Source organism: Saccopteryx bilineata, chromosome 2, assembly GCF_036850765.1.
Source record: "Saccopteryx bilineata isolate mSacBil1 chromosome 2, mSacBil1_pri_phased_curated, whole genome shotgun sequence".
NCBI lineage: Eukaryota > Metazoa > Chordata > Mammalia > Chiroptera > Emballonuridae > Saccopteryx > Saccopteryx bilineata.
In genome coordinates this window covers 270,845,041-270,857,071 of record NC_089491.1, presented here as the reverse complement: position 1 = coordinate 270,857,071, position 12,031 = coordinate 270,845,041, and the positions used below count along the sequence as shown (strand labels likewise).

Below are 12,031 nucleotides of genomic sequence, written 5' to 3'. Positions count from 1 at the left end.
CTCAGCTTAGATATCGGTTTCTCCAGGAAGTTGTCCCCACTGATCCCCACGCCTGGGATCGGTCCAAGGAGAGGCCCGTGTACCCCTGCGACACCTCACATTTGCCTGTCATCACACTCGGCAGTTGGAGCATGACCTGAGGGAGAGCTCTTGGCTGTTTTGTTTGCTCTTATATCCCCAGCTCCTAACAAAGAGCCTGGCACACGGCTCAGGACATGGCAGCCATTGTTTTTATCAGCACCTTCATCTGTCATAATTCTCAAATGTCTGATTGTTGTATAAATAACCCTTAAGTATGCCAAGAAGCTTAGTGTTAAGTTACAAGGCTCACAAGGGCAGGCATTGTGTCAGAGCCACATTTGAGGCCTTTGTTTTTTACTTATTCAATCATTTACCCTTTTTTATACCAGGAGCTAACCCAGGAGTGTGAAGAAAAGAAATCCCACTATGATAGCTGTGCAGCGGGCCTTGAAAGCAATTGGTCCAGATTAGAACAGGTGAGAAGATAGATTTTGTTTTAACAATTGAGCAGAGACTGCCTGTGTTTATATTTCTATTACACCAATGTCAAAAGATTCCTGACTCTTTGTCCTGATCCCCCGAGTCTGTCTCCTAAGTTCTAGAGATCTTTATTTCTCCAAACTTAGTACGTTCACCTGATTTCTCCATCTGTACCACTGCCACCAAGGCCAGGCCCCCACCATGTATCCCTCGACTCCCACCATAACCCACCCACCTGCTCTCCCACTTCCACTCTTGCCTTCCTATGGTTTAGTCTCCAAACAGTAGCCAAAAACAACCTTGAGTAAAACTTTGTCCACCTGCCTTAGGCTTCCCATTGCAAACTGGGGTCTGAAGGCCCCGCATGCCTCGTCAGCTAGTTGTCCATGTGCTCTGCTCCCTGTTCGCAGGGCTGCAGCCACACTGCTGCCCTCTTGTGCTGCCCACGGCCTGCCTTTGTTTTCGTCCCAGGGCTCTATGCGAGCCCTTCCCTCTCTGGGCCACCGTGCCCCCAATGCCTGCTTTGATCTCTCCTTTTCAACTCTCAGGTCCCAGCCTGCATGTCGCCTCCTCCTGGAGCTCTCTGACCCAGCTGATGCTGCCCACGCAGTCACCCTGTCACATTGCACTGCCGAATTTTATTTGTAGTCCTTTTCCCCGTCTAACGCAACCTTCGTTATGTGTTTCCTTGTAAAGTCTGTTTCCTCTTCCTGAATGAGAGCAAGGTCTTGTCTTGTGCACTGCTGTGTCACCAGCACCTGCCACAGAGCTGGGGACTGAATAAACGATCTGAGCGTGAGCTTTTAGAACGCTGTGAGTGATCTGTATGTAGAAATGACTGCAGCCTGGTCGGCTGCAGTGACCAAGTTCCACTCGCGGAAGAGGAAAGACTGACGGTATCTCTCTGGTTGTGCATGCAGTCATCCTCTCTGCATCTGATGATCTTTTCAGTAATGTTGCCCATTTAAAATCATCTGTTGTAGGAAGTCAGAGGACTCCGCGAAGAATGTCTTCAAGAGGAAAGTAAATACCATTATACAAATTGCATGATTAAGGTAAGACCAAGAAAGGGAATCAGAACCTTCCCTGAGATTTTTTTCTGTATCAACTGAACTACAACCTCCTCTTTCCACTTAGAACCTGAAAGTACAACTCTGTCGTGCTACTGATGAGATGAAAGCATATGTTTCTTCTGATCCACAAGAAAAAAGAAAAGCAATTAGGCAAGTAATTTTGTTGCTTTTATATTGACTTAATGTTTTCACCTATAGAAGTTTTATAAATAAGAAATTATAAAATTTGGAGTACTTATATAAGCAGATACTAAGATATTATTTAGGTTTAAAACTTGTTAAGCTTTATCTTCTGTATAGTCTAGCCCACTAACTAAATAGGAATACATGTAATTTTCTTTCTTGTTTGCCTTTTTTGTTGTCACAAAATATATAGACCATAAAATTTGCCATTGTAACCATTCTAACTGTACAAGTCACTTGCACTGATTACATTCACAGTGTTATTGTTATTGTGCAACCATCACAACTATATAGTACCAAAACTTTTTCATCACACTAGACAGAAACTCCTGTAATTATTAATAATTCCCTATTCTTCCCTCCCAGGAATACATATAATTTGATGGTTGTTTTTTTCTGAGCACTAAGGATTGTCTATTTTTAAAGTCCCACATGGCTCGGACTCTAGTCATTGGCCTGCTAGTTGTGCTGTGTGAGTGACTGCATTTCAGCTGGAAACCGTGGGCTTGCAGTGTACCAGCCTTCAAAACGAGGAAGGGCGTGCGAATACACTAGTCCTTATATAGTGGTAGTGTTTCAATCATAGCTTGCAGCATACTGTCGTAACTCAAATGCTGCCTAATAAAATACATTTCTAGTCGAATTGTTGGCAGTAATAAAATGCAGTAATTGAACAAGATACATTTTCTTTGCCCCTTACCCACTTCGAATGTTTTGCTTTTATCCTCCAGGAAGAACTCAAAGTGTATGATTCACATTTATTCTAGATTGCAGTTGAGAGCTCTAGTGGCATATTCATTGATGTTACAAAAAGGAATCTAAGACATAGAGAAGGTTTTGGCCGAGTCTAAATTTTTTGTATATAACATACTGGAATGCAAGCCAGACTGAAGATATCCTATAAATAGAATTTTTAAAATATTTTAACATATTTAAACATATTAAATGTACTTATTCAGATTCTTTCACTGAATATAAACATAATTCAAAAAATCTATATAGTAAATACTAATACTTCACAAATGTGAGAAGTTCATTTTGTTCTTGAAAAATAAAAAGTTGTAGAAATTAAATTCCTTTTCTTCCAAAGTGATCAATATAAATAATAAGAAAATATTGCTCCTAAACTATTAGTTTTCTGTTCAGTTTTCTAACCTGATATTCCTCTTCATCATTTTAAAAATGATTATAAACCTCTATCATTCCTTGGTTTTCTACAGAAAAATATTGGGCTTGACTAGAGCTGTACATGATCTGAATATTATGAATATAATGGAGTTAACTACTCTAAGCTCACACATGTTTAAAATGTTATTACTATTATAGATACAATATTTTTATTGTTATTCCATTTTCTATTTTTCTGGTACTTTCTCTTTAAGGCCTAAGTTTTAATAAATTATCTTGGTTTTGAAAGATCATCTGCAACTTTGAATTTTATTTGAAGAAGAAGCATGTTTTATTTCAAAGTACTAGAGAGGGACTATAAAATTTATTTCTAACCTGATTCTTCCAGTTACTAGTTTTGTGACCTTGAGCACATCACTTCCTCATTGTAAGATACGGTAAACAATATATATCACAGAAGACGGTTAAATCTACTGTGTGCAGGAGTGTTTGGGAACTTATAGAGTATACGTTCCTGGAGCATAAGGGCCACTGTCTTTCCTGTTTACTTCTTGAAAGCCCAGGGCATGCTTGGTACATAACAGGTGCTCCATGATTATTTCTTAAATCAGTTAAAATTACACATTAGTGTTATGGGAAAAGAGTATGAGCCTGTTGATGTCTTGATAAAATATAAATGGAAATTCTAAAACATTTGGACATTTCTCAGGCCGAGGGTAATAAAGAATATTTAAAGCTATCTGAACTATAACCATATGTTCTTCCTAGGCCAGTATGTCGTTTACAGCCTCCCAGCAGTTTTTCATGGGAGAGCTGGAAAGGCACACGGTTTGGCATAGTGTCTCATGAATTCTGAAAGCAAAACGAAGGTTCCTCCAGTCTGTATTCATTCCCTCATTCCTGGGCACAAATTCTACTTTAACTTCAGCTGTGTAAGCACTTGGGGAACTTTGGATTGACATTCTCTTTTCTAACCACACTTACCTTCCTTTTTTCATAAATGTGAATCTTCCTTCACTCAGACACCTAGGGTTTCTCTGCGGTCTGTGATTTCTTAGAGTCTCAATTTTGTGTTATTTAATTTCTTCTTCAGTACTATAGTGTAGTTTACACAGAAACATAATCCTTTTCCATCCAAATGTGAGGTCTAAATCTCTCTTCATCCTTTAATCTTTGTCCTTAACACTTTAAATCTCACTTTTTGTCTTATATAATATTAAAATACAGTGATACTTTTGTTTAAAAATGTAATACAAAGTTATTTGTATTTTTATTTTACATTAAAATTTTGCAGGTTTTTGTAGAGTGCAAAAGAAATATTTATAAAAACAAAAAATAATCATTAGGAAATACAGTACTCAAAAAATTGAATATTGTCTGTATTGCCATACCTCAGAAATGTTTAATGTTAATATTTTGGTGTACATTATTCCATATTCTTTTGCCATGCATTTACTGTGTGTGTGTTAGCAGATGCTTGGGAAATTTTGTGTGTGTGTGTATACAAAAATAAAATTAAACTACATGTACAATTTTCTTTTCATAGTTTATCTAGAATTCGTTCCACTTTAGTACTTATAGATCTATCTCATTCTTTTTACAACTCACTATTATTCTTTTATTTAAACATTTCCCCATCTATCAACTTTAGTTTATTTGCAAATTTTTTGTTATGGTAAAATAAATGGTTTTTGTTTTATCTTTATTAAGTTATGAGAGTTTTTCTGTAGGATGACTTCCTAGAATTGGAGTTCCAAGGTTAGATGCTATCTAGTGTTTATTTTAAATGTGTATCCTTTCTCCCTTTTGCAAACCTCCTCAAAAACAAAGTAATTTTTTTTAAGTGAGAGAAGGGGAGATAGAGAGACTCCCCCATGTGCTCCAACCAGGATCCACCTGGCAACCCCCGTCTGGGGCCAGTACTCAAATCAGCGGGGCTATCCTCAACCCCGGGTCCAGCTGAGCCAGCTGCAAGAGAGAGAAGGGGGAGAGGGAGGGAAAGACAAGCAGATGATTGCTTCTCATGTGTGCCTTGACCTGGGATTGAACCCAGGACATCCACCTGCCAGGCTCACACTATCCACTGAGCCAACCCGCCAGGGCAAAACAAAGTAATTTAAGCAAATAGGTTGACATTGTTTTAAGGGTAGATTAACCAGAAATAGTCCTTACCATTTTAATTCTCTTAATTTTTTATGTAGTGTTTTGCCTTTTTTCCCTTAAATTACTATTTACTCGAGTTTAGTTCTAAGAACCAAGGATGAGAAAAGAGAGTATCTGATAATGGGTTTCCTTCTGACTTCGGTATTCTAAACTATATAGTTTATTATACTTAGACAGATATGTTAATTTATAATTTAGTTGTATGATCCCATCAAGTAAAGTAAGTTGAAACTAAATCATTATGTTGCCTCTGTAGGGAACAGTACACCAGAAATATTGCTGAACAGGAAAACCTTGGGAAGGTAAGAACGTATCACTTATTTTTTTTTCAAATGTGTCTAATTCAGGCTTTCAGTATCTGGCTATGACATTGTTGTTCTTTTTAAAAAGGTTAGTAATGTTTTCAAAGGGAAATGGGGTCGTTCCTAGTCCCTTTCAAAGACGAAGACTTTCCTTCAAAATTTAGTTTTATGGCCTGACCTGTGGTGGCGCAGTGGATAAAGCATCAACCTGGAAATGCTGAGATCGCCGGTTTGAAACCCTGGGCTTGCCTGGTCAAGGCACATATGGGAGTTGATGCTTCCAGCTCCTCCTCACCTTCTCTCTCTGTCTCTCTCTCTCTCCATTTCTCTCTCCTCTCTAAAATGAATAAATAAAATTAAATTTAAAAAAAAAGAATTAAAAAAAAAAGAGATTTAGTTTTATGAAAGTAAAAGCACATGGACTTTTGGAAATATATATATATGGTTTTAACAAAGAGCTCATGAGAAGGTTCTGCATAACAAATAAATTGCCACGTGTAGTGAACTAAGTTTTATAATTATTCTTAGTTATCTTAGTCTATGAGATAAGTACAAACTTATTCATCTCTTTTATTTAATATACACAAGCTTTAACTATGAGTCAAGCACTGGTCTAAGCCCTTTACAAATATTGATTCATTTAATACAGCTCATCAGAAAACCTTGAGCTATTCAACTCCCTCCCTGCCAGTCTTAAGTGAGGGATACTGAAAATAGGAGTATGTGATTGAGTCTTAATTCTCAGTTCTCTGAGCAACTTTGAGGAGAAGAGGTGATAGACAGTAAGGGCCTTGACCATCAGGGTTTAATGACTAACTAATTGGTTATTCTAATGACTTCATAAATCAACACATTTTGACAGTTATTTTAAAGACAACAGCTCTGTCTTTCTTTTTTTTAAAAAAAGACCTGTATTTATCAACAAGTCAGGACTAGTCATCAAGTAAGCTGGCTTCAGTCCTAAGTTTATGGTTCTGGACAAACCCCTTAACCACTTTAAAGTTTATTTTCTCATATTTAAACTGAAATAGGTAGATTAAATTTTTAATTAAATTATCTACATGCATTGCAAGATCATTCTCAATTATTTTAAGTCTATGTTGTATAGTGCAGGCTAACTGCACTTCACTATACATCATTTTATCTGTTTGTTATTCAGTCTCACTATTGAAAATCGAGGCTGACCAGGTGGTGGTGCAGTGGATAGAGTGTCGGCCTGGGATGCTGAGGACCCAGGTTTAAAACCCTAACATCACCGGCTTGAGCACAGGCTCATCTGGTTTGCGCACGGGCTCACCAGCTTGAGCGCGGAGTCCCTGCCTTGAGCCTGGGATCATAGACATAACCCCATTGGCACTGGCTTGAGCCCAAAGATCACTGCCTTTAAGCCCAAGGTCGCTGGCTTGAGCAAGGAGTCACTGGCTCTGCTGTAGCCCGCTGGTCAAGGCATGTATGAGAAAGCAATCAATGAACAAGAAGGTGCCACAACAAAGAATTGATGCTTCTTATCTCGCTCCCTTCCTGTCTGTCTTTCTCACAAATAAATAAATAAACAAACAAACAAACCCAATGATCTTTGTAAAAATAATAATAATAATAACCCGTGACCTGTCTTGTGATATCCATGGTTCCACCTATTTATTTTTAGGCAAATGTAAGAGATTATTTTTTTTTTATGTGATCATAGTTCAGTATGTATCATGAAGACCCTGTTTGAACCTAACTACAATATAATTATGACACCAAAAATAATTTCACAATAATTGTATAGTACCCAATACCCAGTCATTGTTCCAAATTCACCAGTTAGTTGTCTTGTAGTTTTTTAATTTTTTATTTGTTCAAATCAGGATCCTAATAAGAGTCCATACATTATTATTAGTTGATATATTTCTTAAGTCCCTTTTTTCTAGGTTACTCCTCCATCTTTTTTCTTTACAAATTCTGCGTTAGGAAATAAAAACCTGATCACTTGTCCTGGTGGGTTTCCAACGTCCTGAACTTTGTTGATGTCATCCTTGTGGTGTCAATTAGCATGCTCTTCTGTCCCTAGTATGTCATGTGAATAGTTAGACCTAGAGGCTTAATTAAATATGACTTGATATTTGGGAAGCATACTTCCTGAGTGGTAGGATGCACTTCTGTCAAGAGGCTGTCTTTTTGTAACATAGATCCAGTAATGCATTAGAGGTTGCAAAACAGTGACATTCTAATTAAGTTGTTTCTTTTTCACTTATTGGCTGGAATAATTCTGTAAAGAGCAACTTCTTCTCAACTATTTAGTTACCCTAAGGTACAGTTCATATAAGAAAGGTGGAGAACTGCTCGATTTGCTTATTTACTAGTTTTCAAAATGATGAATTGGTTCTTTATTATCCTTCAAAAGCATCTTTATGACTTGGTGATTTAGCATATTTGATGTTTCACTCTATTGCAATTCTTATTTCTATGAAATTGCTGTGTTTGGCCAGTGGAAGTTCCCGAATCCTTTTGAAATGATCCTGCTAATAGACTTTAAAGCTTCTTTATTTTCTGGTATGACAAAAAGTTCAGGCTCACCCTGAACATTTCTGTCCCATACCTGGAATCAGCCTTTTCTCTAAAAAGTGTTCGTCTGTTCTTCCTGTATGATTTGTGAATAAATGTCCGTCATATTAACACATGTAAATAAAAAATAAAAGGACACATCAAAGCTGATTCCTCCATTTTATCAGAGAAATTATGAGCTTTTGGCATCTTAGTCCATTTGTGGAATGGCATGCCATACCAAATGGAAAAAAGGAAATAATATAACATCTCAAGACAAACATAGGACAGTCCTAGCCTTGCAAAGTGATGATAAGCTAAGCCTTCCAACTAGCACAGAGTGGACATTTATAGACCTTCTCAGGCCACCTGAGTTTCTGAAATTAGGCCCACCTACAGTGCTACAATTCATTCCACATATACTAGAATCTGCCTAACCAAGGCTATAGAATATTGTACTAGAAGTTGCAACTTTCCTCCTCCTATATCCCATCTCCCCCTTTAAAGAACAGTGAAATCTGTGACAAGCCCATTTTGTACATTGCAACTATCAACAAAAAAAAAAATCTGTATTAAATGGCAGTAACATTAAAAATAAATTATATACTGCCTGACCAGGCGGTGGCACAGTGGATAGAGCGTAGGACTGGGATGCGGGGGACCCAGGTTTGAAACCCTGAGGTCGCCAGCTTGAGCACGGGCTCATCTGGTTTGAGCAAGACTCACCAGCTTGACCCCAAGGTCGCTAGTTTGAGCAAGGGGTTACTCAGTCTGCTGTAGCCCCTGGTCAAGGCACATACGAGAAAGCAATCACTGAGAAACTAAGGTGCCGCAACAAAGAATTGATGCTTCTCATCTCTCTCCCTTCCAGTCTGTCTGCTCCTCTCTCTGTCTCTGTCACAAAAATAAATAAATAAATAAATAAATAAATAAATAAATAATATGCTAACATTAGTCGTAGTCATAAGCTAAAGGTTTCAAACACAGGTGGTTATGAAGCAAATTAAATTTAGTATTTCTGACACAGTGCCTACATCCTGTCGTTGGTTCTTTAAATAACTATTATAGGTTGTTAGAATTGTTGAGGAGGAAATTATTCCAATAATATAAGAAAAGTTATAGTTTAAGTAGCAACTTAATCTTAAATCATGCTCAGAACTTTTAAAATTCTTGGTCTGATTCACTTCTTTTTGCATGTGTGTTTTTTTACTCCTTTTGTTTTAATGTATGATGATAAAAATATTTGTTATAAGATGCTTTATTTGTAACATAGATTTAAATAGATGTATTAGCATGCCTGGTGTTATGTCAAAAACTTGCTGGTTGTATTTACATTTTCTTAATTTTGTTTTTTTTTCCTCTCGCTGCTTGCCCCTACCTTTGCTTTCATTAGCTGTAGCTGGGAAGGGCAGTTTTTAGTAAGTGGTTTGAATCCTCTTATCTGGGCAAATATCAACTACCAGCCTTCTCATTTGTGTCCTTGGGTCAACTGTTCGCTCTAATATATCCTAAAAGAAGAAAAGATGGGGATGCTTCTGTTTCTGTGGCTTTGCTCACTTTTCTGTCTTTATTGACGATTTGGCATACCCGGTGTCGGGTGTTTCTGCCACATGCTTCCTCATATGCACTCTCATCTTCTACATTCCCCCTTCTCTCCTTCCTTCAGGGCTGGCCTCTCACTGTCTCTGACTTCCTGCCACCTCTCCTGTCAGCCACCCTTCCTCAGTTTGTCATAGCGTAGACACTTTTGCAATTTAATGAAATTTTTTCTTCTTTCTGTTTATAATTTTAAAGTCAGTAAATAGAAGTTTTGGTAGGTGGAACCTTATCAGCTGTTAGTAACAAAAACAATTCTAATAAGGATTTGAGCCCATTTAATGATGTACTTTTTAAAAAATCGCTAGATTTTCTCTCTTAGAAATAGATGCATACAATATGATTGGGGGGGCATCCATAGATCACATACACTGGGTCAGGAAAGAATGTGCTATAATAATAACATAACATATGGTAGTTTATCATGCATCTTTATATCTATGTCATGTAAAAAAAATCTTACACAGCAGATTACTTTTATAAGTCTCCCCCCTTATTAGCCTTACTTGACCATTTAGAAAACTGAAGTTCAGAGAAATGAAGTGTCTTACTTAAAGCTTGTGGCAAAGCCAGTGTTGAACTCAAGTCTTCTGACTCCCCAAATCTACATTCTTTTTTCTACAACATAATACCGTTCCACTTTACTAACTCCCTTTGTTTTTTCTTTTTCTTTTATATTTTTCTGTTCTGCATCAATCATAAATTTATTTAACTTGTATAATCTAAATTTTCATATATCACAGAAGAACCTGGTTCATCACCTATACAAAGCATACCATATTCTTCTGATGGTAGCAATAGAAGTGAATCCCTATAACTGCAATTTAATTATTCTTGATTTTATTTTTTAATAATAGAAACTTCGAGAGAAACAAAAAGCTGTACGAGAAAGTCATGGTCCAAATATGAAACAAGTGAAAATGTGGCAGGATTTTGAACAATTGATGGAATGTAAGAAGCAGTGCTTTCTGAAACAACAAAACCAAACTTCCATTGGTCAGGTAATCCAGGAGGGAGGAAAGGACCGGCTGATCCTCTGAGTCCCAGGTCGCCATTCAGGTCTCAGTTGCTACGGCTGGCTATGAGCACGCTCCCGTGATGTGTTCCTCTTCTTCAAAGTGATTTGTAAGACATTTTGCTTTCAGATTAGCTGTTCCCTCTTAAGTTTTCCTGGAAAATAATGTAAAGGCGGATTTCGGTTTTAGAATTTTTTTAATATGAAAGGAAGAGTTTTATTTTTACTTAGTTTAGATGTCAGTGGTGTCTTACGAGTTTTATGAGACAGGAGACTAAGTTTACTATGTGTAAATGTAAACTTATGTCCATTAAGAAACATGTAGTTGTTTTTTTTTAATGTAATAACCCAGTGGCTTCATGTTTTTTTTAATCTTTTTTTAACTTTAGAAGAATCTTTTAGGAACTAATATCTTTTGTTTTGAAGAAAGATTTATCTGAAGTTCAGCAATTCCTACAGTTTCACTTTAGTTTCTTTTTCTTCTGTAAAATTCAAGAAAATTTAATATTTTGAATAACATCTTTGTTCTATTTGCATTATTTAAAGGCAAATAAAATTTGGTATACATATCATGGCTATTTATTTTTAAATTATTTAGTGTCAAAATTTATTTTTTAGGTAACTATTCATATTATAGTATTGTATTAAATTTAAGGATTATTACTTATTTTTACCAAAAATCTAAACTGGTATTTAGGTCTTAGGGACTGTTATTTTAAATATAAAAAACTTTCATAGAATGTAGATGTCATGTGCTAAAAAGTTAGCACAGGATTCCAAGTGAAATTCAAGAGTTTAAAGTGCAACCAATCTCTCTTCATTTGGACAAGGTAATGAAGGATTTCTTTGATTTTTCCTTAAGGAAAGATATTAAATTTATATGCTGTCATTTGCTTCATTCCAAATTATGAGCATGTCCATCTTGGGTTAGTTCTTTCTGGCTATCCTGGGGAAAAAATTGATGAAGAAGATAGTTTCTGCCCTATGCAAACTATACGAACTTGATATGGCTTTGGACCTTTGTTCCCTATTGTGTCCCACTTGTAATTTTTGTTTAAAAGCTTCTTTCTTGGTAATCAGAGAAAATTATCAGCATGGAGATTATTGGTTATTCTCGAAGCTACCACAAGAAGAGATGGGATCCAAGGAAGAACTTTCCAGGAAAAGTAAAAGAAAATTTCTTTTAACAAATTTTAAGGAAAAAAAGCATTTTGTTTATTATTAAGTGGTTTGAATGTGGTCCTCAGCTTACTTTAGCCTCCTAGTGGGGCAGATGTCCACTACCAGCCTTCTCACCTATGCCTTTAGGTCAGCCGTTAGAGCCACCACATCCTAGAAAGAGCAAAGGCTGTGTTCAGTATGTGGAAACAAACCCTGCTTAACTCAGTGATCAGTTTTTGAATGTTGAGGTAGATGTGTTTGCTCTGTGTTGGCTGTTGGCTGGTTATTTTTAAGTAGTGATGTTCTTTAACCAGAGCATGAATCCCTTTGCAAATAGTTGAAAAAGACAAGATACCCTTTACAGAAACAGCGTTTTATTTCCC

General features: G+C 36.7%; 1 protein-coding gene across 1 annotated transcript in view; it reads left to right on the top strand.

Annotated features, from left to right (window-relative positions):
• IFT81 (intraflagellar transport 81) overlaps positions 1-10,971 on the top strand; it is a 68,715-nt gene extending 57,744 nt beyond the window's left edge. The window contains exons 15-19 of the mRNA XM_066260609.1: positions 411-497; positions 1,485-1,556; positions 1,639-1,724; positions 5,305-5,350; positions 10,330-10,971. Of these exons, the coding sequence (XP_066116706.1) occupies positions 411-497; positions 1,485-1,556; positions 1,639-1,724; positions 5,305-5,350; positions 10,330-10,512 (474 nt within the window). The 3' untranslated portion in view covers positions 10,513-10,971. The remainder of the gene's footprint in view (positions 1-410; positions 498-1,484; positions 1,557-1,638; positions 1,725-5,304; positions 5,351-10,329) is intronic.
• The last annotated feature ends 1,060 nt before the right edge of the window (positions 10,972-12,031 follow it).